Below are 21,457 nucleotides of genomic sequence, written 5' to 3'. Positions count from 1 at the left end.
TGGCTCCAGGTCATCTACAAGTCCATGCTAGGTAAAGCTCCGCCTTATCTCAGTTCACTGGTCACGATGGAAACACCCACCCGTAGAAAATATCCTTTCTATTTTATTCAGCTATGTTCAATTATATTCTTCATACTGGCCTCCCGGGTGGCGCAGTGGTTAAGGCGCCAGCTGTGCCACCAGAGACTCTGGGTTCGCGCCCAGGCTCTGTCGTAACCGGCCGCGACCGGGAGGTCTGTGGGGCAACGCACAATTGGCCTAGCGTCGTCCGGGTTAGGGAGGGGTTGGCCGGTAGGGATATCCTTGTCTCGTGGCGGGCCGGGCGCAGTGCACGCTAACCAAGGTTGCCGGGTGCACGGTGTTTCCTCCGACACATTGGTGCGGCTGGCTTCCAGGTTGGATGCGCGCTTTGCTAAGAAGCAGTGCGGCTTGGTTGGGTTGTGTATCGGAGGACGCATGACTTTCAACCTTCGTCTCTCCCGAGCCCGTACGGGAGTTGTAGCGAGACAAGATAGCAGCTACTAAAAAACAATAGGATACCACGAAATTGGGGAGAAAACGGGGTAAAAAAATAATATAAAAAAAAACATTCAAAAACATCTTGTCTGCTAAGCGTAGCCCACAGCCATATTGCATAACCAGATCTGGGCCTTATATAAGGACAATGCAGAGTATGCTATTATGATGTTCTTAAATTTACTATATTTTCTTCATATCATATTTCTTTAGACCAGTTAAAAATGAATAATGGATTTATTGTGATGCTGTAGGCTAAATTACATGGATTTATTAAAATGTAGATTTTCCAAAGGTCTGCACCAGTGGTTTGTAGGCTATACAGGAGATGCTAAATGTGTTTGTTAATTAACAGTCAATTACCTTGAGACCGGCAGTTATTTGCTTGACAATCATCGGCTGACAAAATTTCATGACCGCCACCGCTCTAGTCACATGACAGTGGCTTGCTATATTAAGCAGGCAGACGGGCACCGAGGTATTCACTTACTGTTCGATTGAACATTAGAATGGGAAAAACGAGTGACCAAAGCGACTTTGAGCGTGGTATGATTATTGGTGCCAGGCGCTCCGGTTTCAGTATCTCAGAAACTGCCAGTTTCCTGGGCATTCCACGCACGACAGTATCTAGGGTTTACCGAGAATGGTGCAACAAACAAAAAAATCAAGTCAGTGGCAGTCCTGTGGGCGAAAAGAGCTCATTGATGAGAGGTTGAAGGAGAATGGCAAGAATCGTGCAAGCCAACAGGCGGGCCACAAACAGGCAAATAATGGCGCAGTACAACCGTGGTGTGCAGAACGGCATCTTGGAACGCACAACTCATCGGTCCTTGTGATGGATGGGCTATTGCAGCAGTTGACCACACCAGGTTCTATTCTTATCAGCTAAAAACAAGAAGCGGCTCCAGTAGACATGTATTCAACCAACAGTGGGGTCAGGATTTGGCATATGCACTCCACGGCCCAATCCTGTCTGGTGTTAACGGTAAAGGCTGGTGACGGTGGTTTAATGGTTTGGAATATGTTTTCCTGACACACATTAGGTCCATTGTTACCAATTGTGCAATGTTTCCACGACCCAAAGAATTCAGGCTGTTCTGGAGGCAAAGGAGGGTCTGACCCATTACTAGATTGATGTACCTAATAAACTGGCTAATCAGTGTATATAGCTGCTACTTCAAAACATACTTAAGTGAAAATGTAATTAATTAATTGACTATGTTTTACTGTAATAAAACCTTTATAATATAATGAATGCATTTACATTGGAATTCATAGGCGGTGTATAGTATAGTTTACCTTCAGTATATATTATTATTATTATTTTTAAGAGTATGTTGTCACAGAACTCCTGTTTTTGGCACAGATCTCAGCACTGAGAGGTGATGTTGATGTTCAGATGGAGGACAGTGGCAGAGCGGATGTCCATACAAGTGATACCAGTGATGGAGGTGAGGGTGAAACACCAAACTCAGGATTGTGGCTTTAACTTAGTGATGAGTCTTTCAAATTAAACTCTGTTCAGAGAGTCATGGTGCTTTCCTCGGGTCCCCAAACAGCACTATTTACCAGTGGACAGTCTTAGTTACCACAAATAGAACAGGAAGACCAGGCCATGAACAGTGTTTGCACATGAGAGACACAGAGAGAAGGGCACAGCCCAGTCTGCACGCACGCACACACATACACCACGCTGACCTGTGTGTATGTGCCTGCATGACGCCACACACCACCCAGCCAGCACACACGTGTCATGTACATGAGCGTGTTTAAATTAACTAAACAGACGATACACACTCACTACACAGATGTCAGCAAGTCGCATGCTATGCAGGATACACACTGCACAGGGATAAGGAGAAGGAGTCTGTATCAGGGTGGGAAATGTAAAAACAAATTACCAGCCAAAATATTTTGTTTATCCATAATTGCACAAAAAACAGATATAATATAAAAAAAACAATAAATATATTACTAGTAATATAGTATATCACTTGCTTAATTTAATTTCTGTGACCTGTGTCTTTTAACCAATGTACAGTATTTAGATCCAAAAAACAGATAAAAGGTTCTACAGCAGAACATCAATAATCAACAAAGTGCCTGCCCTGCCAAAAAATGCAGAGTAATGTGGTTTATTTATTATTATAGTTCAGGGCTCTATGCTGACATTTTTTTTACAAGGAGTACATGATGTGCTCCTAAGTAGAAATGTAGAAGCACACATAAATCTAGCTGAACAATGACTGAAAGTGAATGAATAAAAGTCCATGCTCAATCAAGCACAGTCATTAGGTGAGACAAACATTTTCAGGGGACGGGCTGTTACAGTGTTAAGTTGGGCACTTGCTTATCAGTGATGGAGAAAAAAAATCCCACACTGTAATGTCGTCTTAGCAGCAGACCGTTGCAGCAAACACAAACTAACATTGAAAAATCACTTAGCTTGTGAACAAAATGATGTAACTGGCCAAGAAACACGAGCACAAAGTCACACTTTGAGTCTTTCTTGTCTATTCGACCAACTTCTACATCTGGGCTTTGGATGAAAAAATACTTTTTCCAAATGCTCCGCCAACGTGTCTGGTGAAATATACATTCTTACCCGCCAATGACAAAATCTACACGCATTTGGCGTGTGTTAATTTCCAACCATGGTCTGTATGAGAGAGATTAATAAGGCAGAGGAGGGAGGTAGGGAGAGGAAGGGAGAGAGAGAGAGAGCGGCGGTTGGCCTCACATTCAGAGACCCCTTCTAAGAACCAGTCGAGATGATGAAAAAGATGAAGACTGTCTTACGATGCGAAGTGTGTGGAATGTGTGTGTCTGGGGTTTGCGTGTGTGCTTCTGGGGGAAAAGGTCCTGTCTGGTGTGTGTCTAGATGCCTCCTTCAGTAAATACAGCTTCATGGAGCAAGTCTTGGATGACCTAATATGACTTGGCATAAAATAATTGCCATACACACACACACACTAGACAGATGAGGTGTTGGACATGGTGTGAGTGTGTGTCAGAGCTTTGGTGGCCTCTCCGTCTAGAAGCTGTCCATATTTACTGTCTCTCACTCTGTATGTCACAGTGACTCTGTGAAAGACTGTAAGTAAAGCTACACAGCTGCTCGGCAAAAGCAGCGTTTCTGCTGAAGTAAACTTCAACATCCTGATATCAATTCCAACTGTTCTCTCTCTTCCTGTAATTAGTTTAATTTACCAAGCCTTTTTGGGACACACACACACACACACACACACACACACACACACACACACACACACACACACACACAAATGCATGCACACACACACACACAAATGCATGCACACACACACACACACACACACAAATGCATGCACACACACACACACACAAATGCATGCACACACACACACACAAATGCATGCACACACACACACACACACACACACACACACACACACAGAAAGCCCTTTGTGAAAACATCAGGGGTGTAGGTGAGAGGTTAGGTTGGAACTCATTCCCTCTCTCTTCTGGGTGGGCTGCGGTGGTGCAGCCACACACACACACACACACATCGCCTCAGACACACGCTGCCTCTCTCTCTCTCTTGTTTCTGGTAACCGTAGTGACGGCAGGCTTGATATCGATGCATACTTAGAGACAGGACAGGAAGTCTTATCTCAGTATCGACCTCACCCCTCAGCAGCCCCAGCCAGACTGGAAGGAAGCACTATAGATCTATAGACCTGTACATAACAACCACTCTCTACCATTTTTTTCCCCCTGTTGCTTTAGCTCCGCTGCTCTAGACTTCTTAGTTCCTGCAGAACATTGGTTCTAGAAGTCAAGCAGTGATTCCAGCATATTTAGTGGAGAGGTCACCTGTCTCTTCTTGTGACCAATCACTGCTTAGGGTGTTAATGGGTGTCGTTAAGTGTCTTTCTCCTCTTCTGCAGGTCTAGGCAGGGGGCTGCCAGTAGAAGACCTTACACTGGTGGTTAGAGTAAGTATACTTTTCTGCTTTTCTTTTCAAATGAAATTACCTGGTACATCAATGAGTTTGGTGTGCATGTGTGGATCTGTTTTTGTGCGTGTGTGCTTTTGTGAGGCTGGTGAGAGTTAATGTTGAGCACATTGCTTGCTCTTTCTCTGGGGAAGCTTTTTGCCTTATTGTGTGTGTTTCGTTAAGACCATTCTGAGCAGTGCTTCGCTAATGGACTGCCCACATGCATTCACCTCATCCTCTGCTCATAGGTGTGTGCGTGCGTGCATGCATGGCTATCTGATTCATTTTAATCAAAAAGGGGACCATCGTGCTTTCCAAGAAGCTGGGCTGGTGCGCAACACCCGCAAATTCAGAACAACATAAGGTGTAATGGGTCCGCACTCTAAAAGATGTCGAATAAAGCTTACTTAATTTTGTATTTTTTTTGTATTCTTTTCACTGCATCAGGGATAGCAGACGTTAGGAATAGGAGACGTTTTGGCGCTGCAGCCTTCAGTGTGTAGGTGCAATTTAATATAAAAACCAGCAGCTGCTTCTAATCACGGTTGCCATTCATCTGCCAATCAGGGATGTGGCTTTTTCTGGTCTACCTGTATACAAGTTAGTCACAAAGAAATACATAATTAAAATGGTATGCGAGCGGCCACGAAGGGCAATTCATGAATCAATTGACTTACGCGTCTGCTCACTTGGACACATTAGCTTACCAGATAGCTTACCAGAAAAGCCACATCCCTGATTGGCAGATGAGTGGCAACCCTGATTAGAAGCACCTGCTGCTCGTCTGTTCTTCCCTACAAATGCTGTCTCTTATGGCTTCCCCTCACGGGTGCCCATACCTTGGTTGGGTCTGAGTTATGGAACCCAGGGGTGAATTGAGGGTTTTGGTCTGCCTAGGCTGAGGCATGCCGTTGCTCAACCATGTTGCTGTGCGCTCTGTCGCTGACTAAGGGAGGCAACTTGAAGGGAGAGGGCGGCCCGTTCAGTGGGCACTCCCTGTCGCCTTGGCCTGCCTCAGTCAAGCACCGTTTACCTCTCTTTCCAGACTTGGTCGATGATCCGGTCTTATGTGGACGGGATCATACTAGTGTTAACAGCGCTGCATAGCCTGACTCGTTAAATTGACTCGTTAAGGCAGGTATCTTAACGGTTAAGAGCGTTGGGCCAGTAACCAAAAGGTTGCTGGTTCTAATCCCTGAGCTGACTAAGTGGAAAATCTGTTGATGTGCCCTTGAGGAAGGCATACGTCACGCTGAGTTGCGTGGTTATTCTAAATGCTGTGGTCAGAGAGGTTCTCTAGGAATGCATCACGTGGTTGACCTCCCTCATTGGTTGTACGTTACTGGTATTCATTGCTGATTCCTCCCTGTAGCTCACTGGTCCCTATGAGGTGCTTACTGATACAGGTTATGGACTCGGTATGCGATTGGCAATCATGCTATTATCCCACACACAGTCTCTGTGGTTCATATGAACTCCAAGAAGTTGGTCTCCTGCTCAACGTATTTTGTTCCTGGAAATTAGATTCAATTTTTTATATTTTTTAAATAAAAAAATAATAATTGTATTTATTTTTGACTAGGCAAGTCAGTTAAGAACAAATTCTCTGCCTAGGAACAGTGTCTCTGTACTTTGCTCCATTCATCTTTCCCTCAATTCTGATTAGTCTACCAGTCCCTACCACCGAAAAACATCCCCCCCAGAATGAAGCTGCCACCAACATGCTTCACCGTAGGGATGGTGCCAGGATTCTTCCAGACATGACACTTGGCATCAGGCCAACGAGTTCAATCTTGGTTTTATCAGACCAGAGAATCTTGTTTCTCTTGGTCTGAGAGTTCTTTAGGTGCCTTTTGGCAAACTCCAAGTGGGCTGTCGTGCCTTTTATTGAGGAGTGGCTTCCGTCAGGTTCTTGGTCACCTCCCTGACCAAGTCCTTCTCCCCTGATTGCTCAGTTTGGCCGGGCGGCCAGCTCTAGGAGACATTTCTAAAAACCTGTTTTCGCTTTGTCATTAAAGGGTATTGTGTGTAGATTAATGAGGGGAAAAAAATATTTAATCCATTTTAGAATAAGGCTGTAAAGTAATAAAATGTGGGAAAGGGGAATACTTTCCGAATGCAGTGTATATGGCCGCTACTTCAGCGTGTTATGTGGAAATTGATTGGGCGATTCCAGGGGCTCTCCTCGCGGTGCGGTTTTAACAGGTCTCAGGCCGGTTTTCTATTGCGCCCACTTGGGATTTGAATGTGCCGTGTGAGGCCCCCTTTGAACTGATGGTGTCTGGGGATCTGAAGATCCTCTCATACAAGAATGCTCTTACTCGTGGCCTTGGCTAAAGGCGTTGGAGATCCACTTGTTTTCCGTTCAACCAGCCCTATACGAAGTTCCCCTTTGGCTACTCTAAGGGGACGTTTCATCCTAATACAACATTTGCCCGCAAGTTCATGACTATGTCCTACAGGTCTCTAGCTCTTTAGCTTTTTCCCCTTTTCACCTCCTTCGTTTGCTTCTGAGGAGCAGTGGAGGTTACATGCCATGTCCAGTACGAGCCTTACGCATGTACATTGAGCGGTCCAGGGGTATCCATTTGTGTGACCAACTTTTTGTCTGTTTTGCTAATCCTGCTTGTGGTAGAGTGCTTTCTAAGCAGTGTCTCTCCCACTGGATTGTGGAGGCTATTGCTCTGGCATAAGGCAGGAATTACTGATTGTAATGACTGAGAAAGTTACAGATGCACAAATCATACCCCCAAGACATGCTAACCTCTCACCATTACAATAACAGGGGGGGTAGCATTTTTTTTTGGGGGTATGATAGTTGTGCGTCTAACTTCCTCACTCATTAGAATCACGCCTGACAAGGTCAATGAACACCGTGCCTCACTGGAACATTCAAATCATTATTCACGATTCATTCAGGACTATCCGTAATCATGGTAGCATTCACATTAATGTCGAAGTGTCTTTATTTACAATAAATGTGACTCCAAAATGACACACTACACTATTTACCATTAATTTCTATTGGCACAAAATAATCTGAAACACAACCTAAACAAACAGCAAATGCATCCAACAAGTTTGTAGAGTCATAAGCTTAACGTAGTCATTGTGTGCTAGGAATATGGGACCAACTACTAAACTTTTGACTTTTTTAATACCCATGTAAGTGAATTTGCCAATACCTTTGGTCCCCTAAAATGGGGGGGACTATGTACAAAAAATGCTGTAATGTCTAAACGGTTCACCCGATATGTACCCTCAAATTAAACTCATCGATATTGTATCATTTCAAATCCAAATAGGTTTTTGAAGAGCAGCTTGTACTCTCTCTGGATGATGATGAGGAACTTCCAACATTACAAACAGGTAAGATATATTTCTGTTTATCTCTCTCTATCTCAATTTAATTTCAATTTAAAGGGCTTTACATATGTTTATGCTGCCCAAGCAAGTGAAATAAACAGTAAACGTTACACTCACATAAGTTCCAAAAGAATAAAGACCTTTCAAGTGTCATATTATGTCTATATACAGTGTTGTAACGATGTGCAAATAGTTAAAGTACAAAATGGAAAATAAATAAACAGGGGTTGTATTCACAATTGTGTTTGTTCTTCACTGGTTGCCCTTTTCTTGTGGCGACAGGTCACATCTTGCTACTGTGGTATTTCACCCAACAGATAGAGTTTATCAATTTTGATTTGTTTTTCAATTCTTTGTGGGTCTGTGTAATCTGAGGGAAATATGTGTCTCTAATATGGTCATACATTTGGAAGGAGGTTATCAACTCTGTTTCCACCTCATTTTCTGGGTAGTGTACACATTTTTGTGTTTATTTTATATTGTTGAACCTTTATTTTACTTGGCAAGTCAGTTAAAAACAAATTCTTATTTACATTGACGGCCTACACCTGCCAGACCAAGACAACGCTGGGCCTATTGTGCGCCGCCCAATGAGACTCCCAATCAAAGCCGGTTGTGATACAGCCTGGATTCGAACCAGGGTATCTGTTGTGACGCCTCTAGCACTTAGATGCAGTGCCTTAGACCGCTGTGCCACTCGGGAGCCCTGTCTTCTCTTGAGAGCCAGGTCTGCCTACAGCAGCCTTTCTCAATAGCGAAGCTATGCTCACTGAGTCTGTACATAGTCAAAGCTTTCCTTCATTTTGGGTCAGTCACAGTGGTCAGGTATTCTGCCACTGTGTACTCTCTGTTTAGGGTAAAATAGTATTCTAGTTTTTTCTGTTTTTTTTTGTTAATTATTTCCAATGTGTCAAGTAAGTATCTTTTTTTTCTCATGATTTGGTTGGGTCTAATTGTGTTGTTGTTGTTAGGGCTCTGTGGGGTGTGTTTGTGAACAGAGCCCCAGGACCAGCTTGCTTAAGGGACTCTTCTCCAGGTTCATCTCTTCATCAGGCTTTGTTATGAAAGTTTGGGACTCGCTTCCTTTTAGGTGGTTGTAGAATGTAACGGCTCTTTTCCGGATCTTGATAATTAGTAGGTATTGGCTTAATTCTGCTCTGCATGCATTATTTGGTGTTTTATGTTGTACACTGAGGATATTTTTTCCAAAATTCTGCACGCAGTCTCAGTTCGTTGTTTCTCCCATTTTGTGATTTATTGGTTGGTGAACGGACCCCAGACCTCTCAACCATAATGGGCAATGGGTTCTATAACTGATTCAAGTATTTTTAGCCAGATCCTAATTAGTATGTCAAATTTTATGTTCCTTTTGATGGCATTGAATGCCTTCTTGCCTTGTCTCTCAGATCCTTCACAGCTTTGTGGAAGTTATCTGTGGCGCTGATGTTTAGGCCGTTTAGTTTTTTTGTGTGTAGATGGAATTTGTATTTGTGGTCCTGGCAACTGGACCTTTTTTGGAACACTATTTTTGTTTTACTCAGGTTTACTGTCAAGGCCCAGGTCGGACAGAATCTATGAAGATCTAGGTGCTGCTGTAGGCCCTACTTGGTTCGGGACAGAAGCACCAGATCATCAGTAGACATTTGACTTCAGATTCTAGTAGGGTGAGGCCGGGTACCGCAGACTGTTCTAGTGCCCTCACCAATTTGTTGATATATATGTTGACAGTGGAGCTTAAGCTGCATCCCTGTCTCACCCCACGGCCCTGTGGAAAGAAATGTGTTTTTTTGCCAATTTTAACCGCACACTTGTTGTATGCATTTTCCCATGCAACACCGCTTTCTGTCAATTTGTATAGCAGACCCTCATGCCAAATTGAGTCAAAAGCTTTTTTTAAATCACCAAAGCATGAGAAGACTTTGCCTGTGTTTTGTTGGTTTGTCATACAGTAATTTGGTAAAAAGCCAATTTGACATTTTCTCACTGCATTATTTTCACTGAGGAAATGTACGAGTCTGCTGTTAATGATAATGCAGAGGATTTTCCCAAGGTTGCTGTTGATGCATATCCCATGGTAGTTATTGGGCTAAAAATTTGTCTCCACTTTTGTGGATTGGGGTGATCAGTCTTTGGTTCCAAATATTGGAGAAGATGCCAGAGCGGAGGATGATGTTAAAGTATAGCTAATTGGAATTGGTCGTCTGTATATTTTATTATTTAATTTAGGATACCATCAACACAACAGAACATTTTGGGTTGGAGGGGATTGTATTTTGTCCTGTAGTTCATTCAATGTAATTGGAGAATCCAATGGCTTCTGGTAGTCTTCAACAGTTGATTTTAATTTGATCATGTATATGTTTTTGCTGTTTGTTCTTTGTTATAGGGCCAAAAAGATTGGAGAAGTGATTTATCCTCTCTCTCTCTCGAAGTAATGACAGTTAGCGTGTAAGTGAGAAGGTGAGAGATTAGATTTTGATGCTCTCAGGAGTTCTCTGTTGTGAGTAAGGAATGCAATGCAAGTAAAAGCACCCGATGTGTTACTCCGGGATGCTGGCCTTCTAGGCAGAGTTCCTCTGTCCAGTTTCTGTGTTCTTTTGCCCATCTTAAACTTTTATTTTTATTGGCCAGTCTGAGATATGTCTTTTTCTTTGCAACACTGCCTAGAAGGCAAGCATCCCGGAGTCGCCTCTTCACTGTTGACGTTGAGACTGGAGTTGTGTGGGTACTATTTAATGAAGCTGCCAGTTGAAAACTTGTCTGTTTCTCAAACTAGATACTCTAATGTACTTGACCTCTTGCTCAGTTGTGCACCGGGGCCTCCCACTCCTCTTTCCATTCTGGTTAGAGCCAGTTTGCCCTGTTCTGTGAAGGGAGTAGTACACATTGTTGTATGGGATCACTTTTTTTAGACAATTAATGCAAGGGCTCATCTCCTCACTCTGCTGCTGGCTCCTTCACATTGTTTTCAACACCAATATGCTGGTTAACTTTGCTATTATACCTATAGCAACGTGGTTTATAATTTTTTACAATTTATTTAACCTTTTATTTTACTAGGCAAGTCAGTCAAGAACTAATTCTTATTCACAATGACGGCCTACCTGGGAGCAGTGGGTTAACTGCCTTGTTCAGGGGCAGAACAACATATTTTTACATTGTCAGCTCGGGGATTTAATCCAGCAACCTTTCGGTTACTGGCCCAACGCTCTAACCGCTCGGAAAGGGCACCAGCTCAACAGTGCACTGATGTTTCAGAACAGCGGACAGCGACCGCTATCCAACGAGGGAGAAAGCTTAATTTGTTATAAAATTATATTGTTTTTGACCGACCAGTCGACTAAATTGGTTCAGCCCTAATTCCTACACTATGGACTTCAAGGTAAATCTCAGCTTTGTGAAAAAATAAAATCAAGAAAATCGATTATGTACCATAGTGATTCAGGAGTAACATAAAACAGAATAATATACCCCACCAACATTACACAACCTTACAGAAAACTCTCAAATTGCTGAAATGAGTCAATTAATTAAATGATGAGAGAATAATCATAATAACTGATAACTAAAATAGCAATGTAGAGATGTATTATACAGTGGGGCAAAAAAGTATTTAGTCAGCCACCAATTGTGCAAGTTCTCCTACTTAAAAATATGAGAGAGGCCTGTAATTTTCATCATAGGTACACTTCAACTACGACAGACAAAATGAGTTTGTTTCTTCAGAAAACCGCATTGTAGGATTTTTTAATGAATTTATTTGCAAATTATGGTGGAAAATAAGTATTTGTTCAATAACAAAAGTTTATCTATACTTTGTTATATACCCTTTGTTGACAATGACAGAGGTCAAACGTTTTCTGTAAGTCTTCACAAGGTTTTCACACACTGTTGCTGGTATTTATGCCCATTCCTCCATGCAGATCTCCTCTAGAGCGTGATGTTTTGGGGCTGTTGCTGGGCAACACGGACTTTCAACTCCCTCCAAAGATTTTCTATGAGGTTGAGATCTGGAGACTGGCTAGGCCACTCCAGGATCTTGAAATGCTTCTTACGAAGCCACTCCTTCGTTGCCCGGGTGGTGTGTTTGGGATCATTGTCATGCTGAAAGACCCAGCCACGTTTCATCTTCAATGCCCTTGCTGATGGAAGGAGGTTTTCACTCAAAATCTCACGATACATGGCCCCATTCATTCTTTCCTTGACATGATCAGTCGTTCTGGTCCCTTTGCAGAAAAACAGCCCCAAAGCATGATGTTTCCACCCCCATGCTTCACAGTAGGTATGGTGTTCTTTGGATGCAACTCAGCATTCTTTGTCCTCCAAACACGACGAGTTGAGTTTTTAACAAAAGGTTCTATTTTGGTTTCATCTGACCATATGACATTCTCCCAATCTTCTTCTGGATCATCCAAATGCTCTCTAGCAAACTTCAGACGGGCCTGAACATGTACTGGCTTAAGCAGGGGGACACGTCTGGCACTGCAGGATTTGAGTCCCTGGCGGCGTAGTGTGTTACTGATGGTAGGCGTTGTTACTTTGGTTCCAGCTCTCTGCAGGTCATTCACTAGGTCCCCCCGTGTGGTTCTGGGATTTTTGCTCACCGTTCTTGTGCTCATTTTGACCCCACAGTGTGAGATCTTGCGTGGAGCCCCAGATTGAGGGAGATTATCAGTGGTCTTGTATGTCTTCCATTTCCTAATAATTGCTCCCACAGTTGATTTCTTCAAACCAAGCTGCTTCCCTATTGCACATTCAGTCTTCCCAGCCTGGTGCAGGTCTACAATTTTGTTTCTGGTGTCCTTTGATAGCTCTTTGGTCTTGGCCATAGTGGAGTTTGGAGTGTGACTGTTTGAGGTTGTGGACAGGTGTCTTTTATACTGATAACGAGTTCAAACCGGTGCCATTAATACAGGTAACGAGTGGAGTACAGAGGAGCCTCTTAAAGAAGAGGTTACAGGTCTTTGAGAGCCAGAAATCTTGCTTGTTTGTAGGTGACCAAATACTTATTTTCCACCATAATTTGCAAATAATTTCATTAAAAATCCTACAATGTGATTTTCTGGATTTTTTTTTTCTCATTTTGTCTGTCATAGTTGAAGTGTACCTATGTACCTAAATTACAGGCCTCTCATCTTTTTAAGTGGGAGAACTTGCACAATTGGTGGCTGACTAAATACTTTTTTGCCCCGCTGTAGGTGATGAATGTTTAGGGGAACACTACAGACTTTGACATTGTGGCACAACAGAAAGGTCAGTGTACCTCAAATCCAGAGGATGTGAGTTCAAATCCCAGGTGGGCTCATATTTTAGCAGAACAGTGATAACATGTGGAATTGCACTTTTTGGAATTGCACATGTGAAATGTCACATGTAAAGTGTAAAAAAAACACATGTTTTCACATATGAAGTCATGTTTAGTGTCCCAAAGCTGCATGTTTTCACATAATTTCATATGTGAAATTTGAAATCATGTGGTTCAAAATGTGATAACATGAAACTACACTGTTTTTGTCATTTACGGTACATTTCTACAGTAATAAATCAAAATGTATTTGTTAAATGCGCCGAATACTACAGGTGATATGCTTACTTACAAGCCCTTAACTCTTTCTTGAACTGCATTGTTTGTTAAGAAAATATTTACTAAATAAACTAAAGTAAAACAAAAATATTTACATAACAATATGCAGGGTGTACCGGTTCCTGAGTCAATGTGCGGGGTACAGTTTAGCATTTGCCACGGTGATGCAACCAGTCAGGATGCTCTCGATGGTGCAGCTGTAGAACTTTTTGAAGATCTGAAGACCCATGCCAAAACCTGAGCGGAAAAAGGTGTTGTGCCCTCTTCAAGACTGTCTTGGTGTGTTTGGACCATGATCGTTTGTTGGTGATGTGGACACCAAGGAACTTGAAACTCTCGAACCGCTCCACTTCAGCCCTTTCGGTGTTAATGGGGGCCTGTTCGGCCCTCCTTTTCCTATAGTCTATGATCAGCTCCTTTGTCTTGCTCACATTGAGGGAGAGGTTGTTGTCCTGGCACCACACTGCCAGGTCTCTGATTTCCTCCCAATAGGATGTCTCATCGTTGTCCGTGATCAGGCCTACCACTGTTGTGTCATCAGCAAACTTAATGATGCTGTTGGAGTCGTGCTTGGCAACACAGTCGTGGGTGAACTAGGAGTACAGGAGGGGACTGAGCACGCTCCCCTGAGAGGCCCCAGTGTTAAGGATCAGCGTGGCATACGTGTTGTTTCCTACCCTTACCACCTGGGGGCGGCCTGTGAGGAAGTCCAGGATCCAGTTGTACAGGGAGGTGTTTAGTCCCAGGGTCCTTAGCTTAGTGATGAGCTTTGTGGGCACTATGGTGTTGAACCCTGAGCTGTAGTCAATGAACAGCATTCTCACATAAGTGTTCCTTTTGTCCAGATGGGAAAGGGCGGTGTGGAGTGCGATTTAGATTGCGACATCTGTGGATCTGTTGGTGCGTTATGCGAATTGGAGTGTGTCTAGGGTTTCCGGCATGATGGTGTTGTGAGCCATGACCAGCCTTTCAAAGCACTTCATGGCTAATGACGTGATTGCTACAGAGCGGTAATGATTTAGGCAGCTTTCATTCGCTTTCTTGGGCACATGGACTATGGTGGTCTGTTTTTAAAACCTACATGTTTCGGACTCGATCAGGGAGAGGTTGAAAATGCAATCTTAGTCCTTTATTGATGCTTTGCCTGTTTAGATGGTTTGTCTGAGGGCATAGCGGGATTTCTTACAAGCGTCCAGATGAGTGTCCCGCTCCTTGAAAGCGGCAGCTCCATCCTTTAGCTCGGAGCAGATGTTGCCTGTAATCCATGGCTTTGGGTTGGGAAACGGTCACTGTGGGGATGTCGTCGTTGATGCACTTATTGATGAAGCCAATGACTGAGGTGGTATACTCCTCAGTGCCATTGGATGAATCCCATAACATATTCCAGTCTGTGCTAATAGGATACTGTACTCCATTTTCAACTGTTCTGCCTGCGGCTATGGAATCCTGACCTGTTCACCGGACGTGCTACCTGTCCCAGACCTATTATTTGAACATGCTGGTCATTTATGAACATTTGAACATCTTGGCCATGTTCTGTTATAATCTCCACCCGGCACAGCCAGAGGAGGACTGAACACCCCTCATAGCCTGGTTCCTCTCTAGGTTTCTTCCTAGGTTTTGGCCTTTCAGGGAGTTTTTCCTAGCCAACGTGCTTCAACACCTGCATTGCTTGCTGTTTGGGGTTTTAGGCTGGGTTTCTGTACAGCACTTTGAGATATCAGCTGATGTACGAAGGGCTATATAAATACATTTGATATTTATTAGTGTTTTGCTATCTATTTACTGTCAATCACAATGCACTTGGTTACCTTTTGGCCCATTCTGCAACTCAACCTGGCATGCCTCACTTGCAATTTCATTTAAACTAATAGGATACTTTAGATGCACTTATGGCACAAACTGTTTTTTAAAAATCCTTCAATTTTTGTAGTAAGTTACCTGCTACTGTGGAAATAACTTTTAATGTATTTCTACAGCTGAACTATATTTTCTCATTAAATACACAACAGCAAACTATATTCAGGATGTACACAGAAATTCCAATTCATTTTTTTCCATTCCTGGACATTTAGGAATTGGGTTTACTTTCTGAATTGACTTGAACTTAAATGGAATTGAACTCAACATTGATTAGCACACTTGGGATGCTACTACACCTGGGAATTGAACTCACCACCTCTTAGGTGACAATAACCTCAATTTCCTGCTTCGCCACCAGGTCTGTGGCCATGACAGAAATCGGCCACATATTTATTGACAAGAATTACATTTATGCACTTTGCTAAACATTGCCTGGAATCATGTCAATAATTGTGCGAACATTTGACAACTCCAACTAAAAAGTAGCATTGCTCAGGGACACTTGACATTAAGGCCAAGATTCAATCAGATCAAGCCTAAACTCGTGATAGCCGATACCTGCATAGCTGGTGTTTTGGCACAGTCGCAGGTGTAACTTCGTTAGAGCTGTCAAATTGTTGAACTTTGTTGAATCACCTTTGACAGCAATTACAGCCTCCAGTCTTCTTCGGTATGATGCTACAAGCTTGGCACACCTGTATTTGGGAAGTTCCTCCCATTCTTCTCTGCAGATACTCTCAATCTCTGTTAGGATGGATGGGGAGCATCGCTAAACAGCTATTTTCAGGTCTCTCCAGAGATGTTCAAGTCCGGGCTCTGGCTGAGCCCCTCAAGGACATTCAGAAATTTGTCCCGAAGCCACTCCTGCGTTGTCTTGGCTTTGTGCTTAGGGTCGTTGTCCTGCTGGAAGGTGAACCTTCGCCCCAACCTGAGGTCCTGAGTGCTCTGGAGCAGGTTTTCATCAAGGATCTCTCTGTACTTTGCTACGTTGATCTTTCTCTCGATCCAGACTAGTCTCCCAGTCCTTGTCACTGACAAACTTCGCCACAGCATGATGCTGCCACCACCATGCTTCACCGTAAGGGATGGTGCCAGGTTTCGTCCTGACATGACGCTTGGCATTCAGGCCAAAGAGTTCAATCTTGGTTTCATCAGACCAGAGAATCTTGTTTCTCATGTTCTGAGAGTCTTTTATGTGCCTTTGGGCAAACTCCAAACGGGCTGTCACGTGCCTTTTTCTAAGGAGTGGCTTCCGTTGGACGACTCTACCATAAAGACCTGATTGGTGGAGTGCTGCAGAGACGATTGTTCTTCTGGAAGGTTCTCTGATCTCCACAGAGGAACACCTCCCTGAGCAAGGCCCTTCTCCCCCGATTTCTCAGTTTGGCCGGGTGGCCATCTCTAGGAAGAGTATTGGTGGTTCCAAACTTGTTCCATTTAAGAATGATGAAGGCCACTGTTTTCTTGGGGACCTTCAATGCTGGAGAAATGTTTCGGTACCCTTCCCCAGATCTTTGCCTTGACACAACCCTGTCTCCGAGCTCTACGGACATTACCTTTGACGTCATGTCTTAGTTTTTGATCTGACATGCACTGTCAACTGTGGGACCTTTTATATTGACAGGTGTGTGCCTTTCCAAATGATGTCCAATCAACTGAATTTAACACAGGTGTCAATCAAGTTGCAGAAACATCAAGGATGATCAATGGAAACAGGATGCACCTGAGCTCAATTCTGCGTCTCATAGCAAAGGGTCTGCATGTAAATAACGCATTTCTGTTTTATATTTTATATACATTTGCAAAAATGTCAAAACAATTTTCGCATTGTCCTAATTATTGAAAAAATATATAATTTAATACATTTTAGAATAAGGCTGAAACGTAACAGAATGTGGAAAAAGGGAAAGGGTCTTCTGTGTACCTTCCGAAAGCTTAATGTTTAGGAACATAGCACATTAACTGGGATGACATTCACTCTTATGGGACACCAAAAAGAGCCAGCTGAAAGCCATGCCTAGAATACGCCATGCCTGCAATCTGCTGATAGGCTGACCCTGTTATAGTATTCTGCCTTTCAGCAAGTGATGTGTATGTTGTCAACAGAAGAGTCAGTGAAGCCACGCTAAGTTATTGGCAAGGTTGCTAGTGGCAGCACTTGTCCTGTAGGTTACTGGCAACATTCTTCCAGTAAGTTTTGTGACTTTTAGTTTCCAGTTAAGAAATGACAAATTCACAGCAACTTTTGGGAACAAGTTGCCATTAATTTACTGGGAAATGCACAATAACCTAAGCTCATTACTGACACATTCTCTTACCGAGTTTGCTGAACAGACCATGTCAAAGGAGGTGCTCTACTTGCATCGGCATAACCATCAAACACTTAAACTTCTACAGCACTTCCACTGACGTTTGGCATAAATACTATTATTACATCATGCCACCAAATATGCTAATGAGGTCCACCAGTACAAGTGCAGTGATGATCACACCTTATATAAAACATATTGGGTAGAAAATGTCTCATTATACCTACAAGGTACTGAACGGTACCATTTGAATTCATATGTGTACCAGTGAAGTGTACAGTGCCTTCAGAAGGTATTCACACCCATTGACTTTTTCCACATTTTGAATATCCCTTTGAGCACGGTGAAGTTATTAATTGCACTTTGGATGATGTGTCAATACACCCAGTCACTACAAAGATACAGGTGTTCTTCCTAACTCAGTTGCCGGAGAGGAAGGAAACCGCTCAAGGATTTCACCATGAAGCCAATGGTGACTTTTTAAAACCGTTACAGTTTAATGGCTGTGATAGGAAAAAATGAAGGATGTATCAACAACATTGCAGTTACTCCACAATACTAACCTAAATGACAGTGTAAAAAGAAGGAAGCATATACAGAATTAAAACATGTATCCTGTTTGCAACAAGGCACTAAAGTAAAACTGCAGAAAATATAGCAAAGAAATTAACTTTATGTCCTGGATACAAAGTGTTATGTTTGCTACAAATCCAATGCAACAATTTTCAAGCATGGTGGGGGCTGGATCATATTATGGGTATGCTTGTCATCGGCAAAGACTAGAGAGTTTGTTTAGGCTTCCAACATACACTGGGAGACAAATTCACCTTTCAGCAGGACAAGATGACATTGAATGTTCCTGAGTGGCCTAGTTACAGTTTTTCCTTAAATCTGATTGAAACCAATTTGACAGAGCTTGAAGAATTTTTTTTAAAAGAATAAATTGCAAATTTTGTACAATCCAGGTTGGTAAAGTTCTTACAGACTTACCCAGAAAGACTCACAGCTGTCGAATAAGTCAAGGGGTATGAATTATTTTGGAAGGCAGTGTACCGTTGACCTTTTTGTACCCCAGGTAACAACGTGGTACCCTAACCATGTTTGTACCCCAGGTAACAACGTGGTGCCCTAATCATTGCTTTTTTTAATATATATAGAATGAATAAGTAACCAAGAGGTTGCAAGTTCAAATCCTCAAAGAATGAACTCTACGTCAAGTGTCCTTGGGCACTGCTAGTTTTACATTGATGTTATGTTGGTTGTGATTATTTACTTTATTCTGGGCAGCTTTTTGCAAAATGCAGAAATCTATTCTTGCCAATAAGTCTACGGCCATATCTCTTTCCCGCTCGCAGTTCTGGTGGTGTCATTGCACCCTCGCAGGACATTTCAGGTTGCTAGAGATTATTCGATTATTAGTTATGTCCTGTTTTAAGGCTGAGTGTGGTCACAGTTATACAAGATTCCTTACACTAATTCAAATTAGAATTCAGTAGCGTACTGTCATTTAATGGAAATAACACATAAGTAGTTATATTTACTTTATTTTTACTGCAACTTTAGGCAAAGTACAGAAATGTATTCTTGCCAATTTCCATTTTGTCCACAGACCTGGTGGTGCAGCAGGAACTTAAAGTAGCTAGCAACCAAGAGGTTGTGAGGCTGAATCAGCTTACAGCAGCATACTGTCCTTTAACACCTGAATTTAGCTGTACAAATGCAAATAAATATTTAACATGAGATCGTGTTTTCATTTGCTCACATGTTGTCATGTGTAGTTTCATGTTAAATCCCCATGTTGTCATTTTTTTTTAACATGAATTTCACGAGATCATGCACTCAACGTGCTTACATATTATCACATGTGTAATTTGAATTGATCACATGTAGCTTCACATGATGTCACATGTTATCACACTAACTTAACATTAAATCACATGTGATCACACAAGATCACGTGTTCACATGTGACATTCACATGTTTTTTCTGTAAGAGCAACCAAGCAGCTGATGTATGGGGAATAGGAAGGAATCTTTTCCATCATGTATTCTAGAACTACAAAGTCAACAGAAATTGATGTTTTTTTAGCATTCCATTGCCATAAAGGCCCATTATGCTATTCTTCTCTCAACTGGTATTGGCTAATGGAATGTTGTTTTGATGATTGTGATTGATTGGAACAGACATTAATCTTTGCTAAGCCATCATCAGCCTGTTGTGTTTTGATAAACATCTATTAGTATATTTTAACATTATGCTGTGTTCTTACATAGCACTCATTATTTTGTGGTGGTCTTAGCCCTCTGTTTGACTGATGGCTCTCACCCCACACTCTTGGCTGTAGTTAGTCTAATTTTTCTTTTCTTTCTTTTTATTAAACGTTGTTTAACCAGGAAAAGCCCATTGAGACACAGCGTCTCTTTTGCAAGGGCGACCTGGCCAAGAAAGCAGCAGCAGTCAATACGTAATTTAGCAACATTTATCATTCATTCTCCTTGTTGTGTTGTTTTCTCCAGTGAAGTCCCAGACGGCCCACCCCAGACGAACCCAGAGACAGTTCTCCCACTCTGCTGTGGCAGACAAATCAGCTTCCATCATCAATGGCAGGAGTCAGCTCTCCACAGAGGTACACCACTTTACCATAACTCACACGATTGATGATATGGTATTTGAGCAAATACTTTATTGATCTTTTTATCTGGTGTTTTCTCTCTCTCTCTCTCAGGTGGATGACCTCAAGGTTAGTGTTGCCGGGGTAATGACGGACAGCTCTGTGACTGACAGCAGGGTGTGGGACACAGTGGACTCAGAGGTCCTCCTCCAACAGGCCACCGTCACCCCTCCACCCTTACCTCCCTACGGACTAGAGGAGCAACAGTCCCCCTTCGTCTCTTCTTCTCCCTTGTCCTCCCCTGCTGACCGAGCCCTCGCCCGACTGAACAGCCTTTCCCACTCATACCTAACCAATCAGAGAGGGAGCCCACCTCTGGAGTCACCTAACCTCAGGTATCAAGCTCATTCATGCAACCCCCTGTTTCTTTTTAGATCAAGAGAAGTTCTCTTTCAATTATTTGTTTCGATATCTCACATGTGGGATATGGCCAACTCCCATATCGCAAACATGCTCTCCGAAGCCAGGTAGTGTCAACGTATAAACCCTCAGAGGCCCCGAAACTATGATAGGGGCAGCAACCTTAAAGAGGAAAGGGTCTAAACCACCTGACCCAGATGTATTTTTTGGGTCAAGTTTAAGGAGCTCCTTTAGCACTTCAGACTCAGTGACCACCTGCAGGGAGAAACTTTGTAGCGGGGCAGGGGAAAAAGAGGGAGGAGCATCGGGGCTCGACGCATTAGAAGGGGTGGGAGATGAGGACATTTTGGCTGGGCAAGGAGGCATGGCTAAGTCAAATAGGAATCCTGATGAAGTGGTGATTAAAGGGCTCAGCCATGTGCTCCTTGTCAGTAACAACCACATCATCAACATTAAGGGACATGGGCAGCTGTGAGGAGGAGGGTTTATTCTCCAGGGGCAGGATTCACAAAACACTTAAACAAAAATTTAAGAAGCTTCTGAAGAGTTCGTAAGTGCAATTCCTCAACAATATCTTACGATTTAATGATTTTCTTATGAACTCTTCAACATGTTTGTTGTTTTGCAAGCAATTTAGTTAGCTATCTAGCTAGTAATGACATCATATTAGCATATTTTGTACTGAGATTACTGTTCTAAAACATGTTCTTGGGTTTAAAATAATCAGAACTGAAACTTTCAGATGAAGTTTGAGTGAATTAAACATGTTCAATTGCTTTCATGAGCTTTTTCTCTCACTGCCCTGAGT

At 42.7% G+C, this 21,457-nt stretch overlaps 1 protein-coding gene across 3 annotated transcripts in view; it reads left to right on the top strand.

Annotated features, from left to right (window-relative positions):
• The window catches only part of arhgef28a (Rho guanine nucleotide exchange factor (GEF) 28a), a 106,964-nt gene that overhangs the window by 38,015 nt on the left and 47,492 nt on the right, over positions 1–21,457 (top strand). For all 3 annotated transcript variants that reach the window (XM_024397277.2, XM_024397276.2, XM_024397275.2), the window contains exons 7-11: positions 1,883–1,967; positions 4,446–4,492; positions 7,801–7,864; positions 20,135–20,244; positions 20,344–20,624. In XM_024397277.2, the coding sequence (XP_024253045.1) occupies positions 1,883–1,967; positions 4,446–4,492; positions 7,801–7,864; positions 20,135–20,244; positions 20,344–20,624 (587 nt within the window). The remainder of the gene's footprint in view (positions 1–1,882; positions 1,968–4,445; positions 4,493–7,800; positions 7,865–20,134; positions 20,245–20,343; positions 20,625–21,457) is intronic.

The sequence above is a fragment of the Oncorhynchus tshawytscha genome, linkage group LG33 (assembly GCF_018296145.1).
Source record: "Oncorhynchus tshawytscha isolate Ot180627B linkage group LG33, Otsh_v2.0, whole genome shotgun sequence".
Lineage (NCBI taxonomy): Eukaryota > Metazoa > Chordata > Actinopteri > Salmoniformes > Salmonidae > Oncorhynchus > Oncorhynchus tshawytscha.
The sequence above is the reverse complement of the archived record's forward strand: the minus strand, read 5'-3'. Positions and strand labels throughout refer to the sequence as shown.